At 32.9% G+C, this 2,202-nt stretch overlaps 1 protein-coding gene across 1 annotated transcript; it reads left to right on the top strand.

The window, feature by feature from the left end:
* Positions 1–1,096: 1,096 nt before the first annotated feature.
* On the top strand, positions 1,097–1,531 carry LOC125591815. The gene has a single exon (XM_048766679.1). The coding sequence runs from the start codon at positions 1,097–1,099 to the stop codon at positions 1,529–1,531; it is 435 nt and encodes a 144-aa protein (XP_048622636.1).
* The last annotated feature ends 671 nt before the right edge of the window (positions 1,532–2,202 follow it).

A 2,202-nucleotide genomic window follows, 5' to 3' on the forward strand; every position in this document is an offset into this window, starting at 1 on the left:
ATAAAAACCAAAGCCGTAAACATATATTTATTTGTTGTAAGAAGTAAACAATACTTTCATATCGAAATATATGTAATAAGTTCCTTTTTTTTTATATTAGGTGCAAATATTTTATTTATAATAACTCTCGTATTTTTAACAAGTCGAGTAAATAAAACAAACTTTCATAACCTTCTCTCATAGATTATTATCTATCAAGTAATTCTTAGAAACTTGGAAATATATCCAAATAGTTAAGAAGTACTTGTAAGTAGTAAGTAATCGAACAAATCAAGTAACTTGCAAGTAACATATTTTTCGACAAGTACTCGAAATAACAAGTACTCGTTTCCGACAAGTCAAGTACAAGTCAAAAAATTTATTACTCGTTCAAAACAAGTCAAGTATCAAGTATACGTAAAAAAACAAGTACTCGCCTTGCGCCCACCCCTAAGCAAAAGTAACAGAGAGTAATTTTTGAGTATTGTATCTTTTCCAAAAATAAATAACAATTTCTGAGCATTGGGATTGGAAGACACATTTGCCCCCTTATTTCATTCTTCTTCTTCTTCTTTTTTTCATTTTTCTTTAATTTTTTTTGTGCAATATTTCATTGTTCTTATTATTCTTCTTTTCTCTAAATAAAGTAGTTGAGACTTGAGAGCCACCGAAAAGCACTCGACATCATATCATTAAAGCTAACTTTTCTGTGTGTTTTCTAAAATAATTTCTTGAGATGAAGAAAGTTGGAAAAAATGATGTCCCTACTGGGCTGCAGATAGTAGAATTAATGAAAGATTTTGTCAAGGTTTTAGTTTGGAATTTTCTATTAAATCACATGCATTTTGATCCACAAAAAAATCCAAACCTAATTTTGTAAAAGCAAACCTATTGGCTCATGGGTCAATGTCAATCTCAATGAATATATAAGTTTTTTTGATACCCATGTATTTATAACAAACTATTATTTGTTTAGAGGAATAGACAGAGACCCTATGGAACTAGTTAGATATGTTGAAAGTGAATGCCAGGCTTGGTTTAATGCCAATGAGAGGATACCGGATAACCCACGTGAGCTGCACAATGAGGAACTCCAAGCCATAAGCTTGGATAATATATGTATGGTGGATGGATCATGGCACAGTTTAGTGGCTGCGGATGGGTCTGGAAGGATAGTCTGGGACAGACACAGCTTATGGGAATGCGCAACTTAAGTAGGAGAGAGACTTCTTTGCATTCGGAAGTGGAGGCACTAAGGTGGGCAATGGAGAGCATGCTTCTACATTCTTCGTGTCAGAGCTTTGGAACAGATTGCAAAGACCTAATAGCAATGATACGAGAACCTCAAGCTTGGCCAAGTTTCGCGACTGAATTGGAGGCAATAAAGACGCTCCAGCTATGTTTTCCAGAATTCAAGATCTCTCACATCCCACGAGCACAAAATGGAATATCTGATTCGTTAGCTAAATCTGCTAGATCCTTTTATAGGAAGCTTTGTTACATTGGTTGTTCTATTCCGGTCTGGTTACCCACACCATCTCAAGTTCTTTGAGTTATAGAATGGCCGTTCGTTGTCAAAAAAAAAAAAAAAAAAAAAAAAAAAAACAAACTATTATTTTTAGTACGTCAACATTCCGCCTAAATTATAGGAGCTCAAGACGTCTATTTTGTCATCTCCATGTATACAACATATTCATCTAATCTTATATATTAAAACAGAACTAATCCGAATATATATATATATATATATATATAGAAAAAGATACAAATACATATGAAAGCTTAAAACAATCTATTTAATAAAAAAATATACCGTAAACTTATTATGTTTTAAAAATTGATAGACACATATATTATAATATATACCAATTTAGAATTGAAAATAGAATATTTATATAAAAATAAATGAAAACAAAAACCCGCGCGGTATAAAATGTAAAGGATGATTTGTATTGATCATACAATGTACATATTTATACAGAAAGCGTATGTGTAAGAATGGAAACAGAATCAAGAGTAATCACAATGAATTGATACACACGTGATATGCAAGTAATGCATAATAGACTCCTTTCCTTAATATTCCCCCTCAAGATGGAGGTGCTTTTGCAACACCAATCTTGTCGGACTGTGTCTTGAACGGTGATCGTGATAGTGGCTTGGTCAAGGCATCATCTAGTTGATCTTTAGTGGAAACATGGACAACCCGAAGTGAGCTAGAAG

The sequence above is a fragment of the Brassica napus genome, chromosome C8 (assembly GCF_020379485.1).
Source record: "Brassica napus cultivar Da-Ae chromosome C8, Da-Ae, whole genome shotgun sequence".
Classification (NCBI taxonomy): domain Eukaryota; kingdom Viridiplantae; phylum Streptophyta; class Magnoliopsida; order Brassicales; family Brassicaceae; genus Brassica; species Brassica napus.

Coding starts and splice junctions, on each gene's coding strand:
- LOC125591815 (XM_048766679.1), top strand. CDS start 1,097: ATGTATGGTGGATGGATCATGGCACAGTTTAGTGGCTGCGGATGGGTC.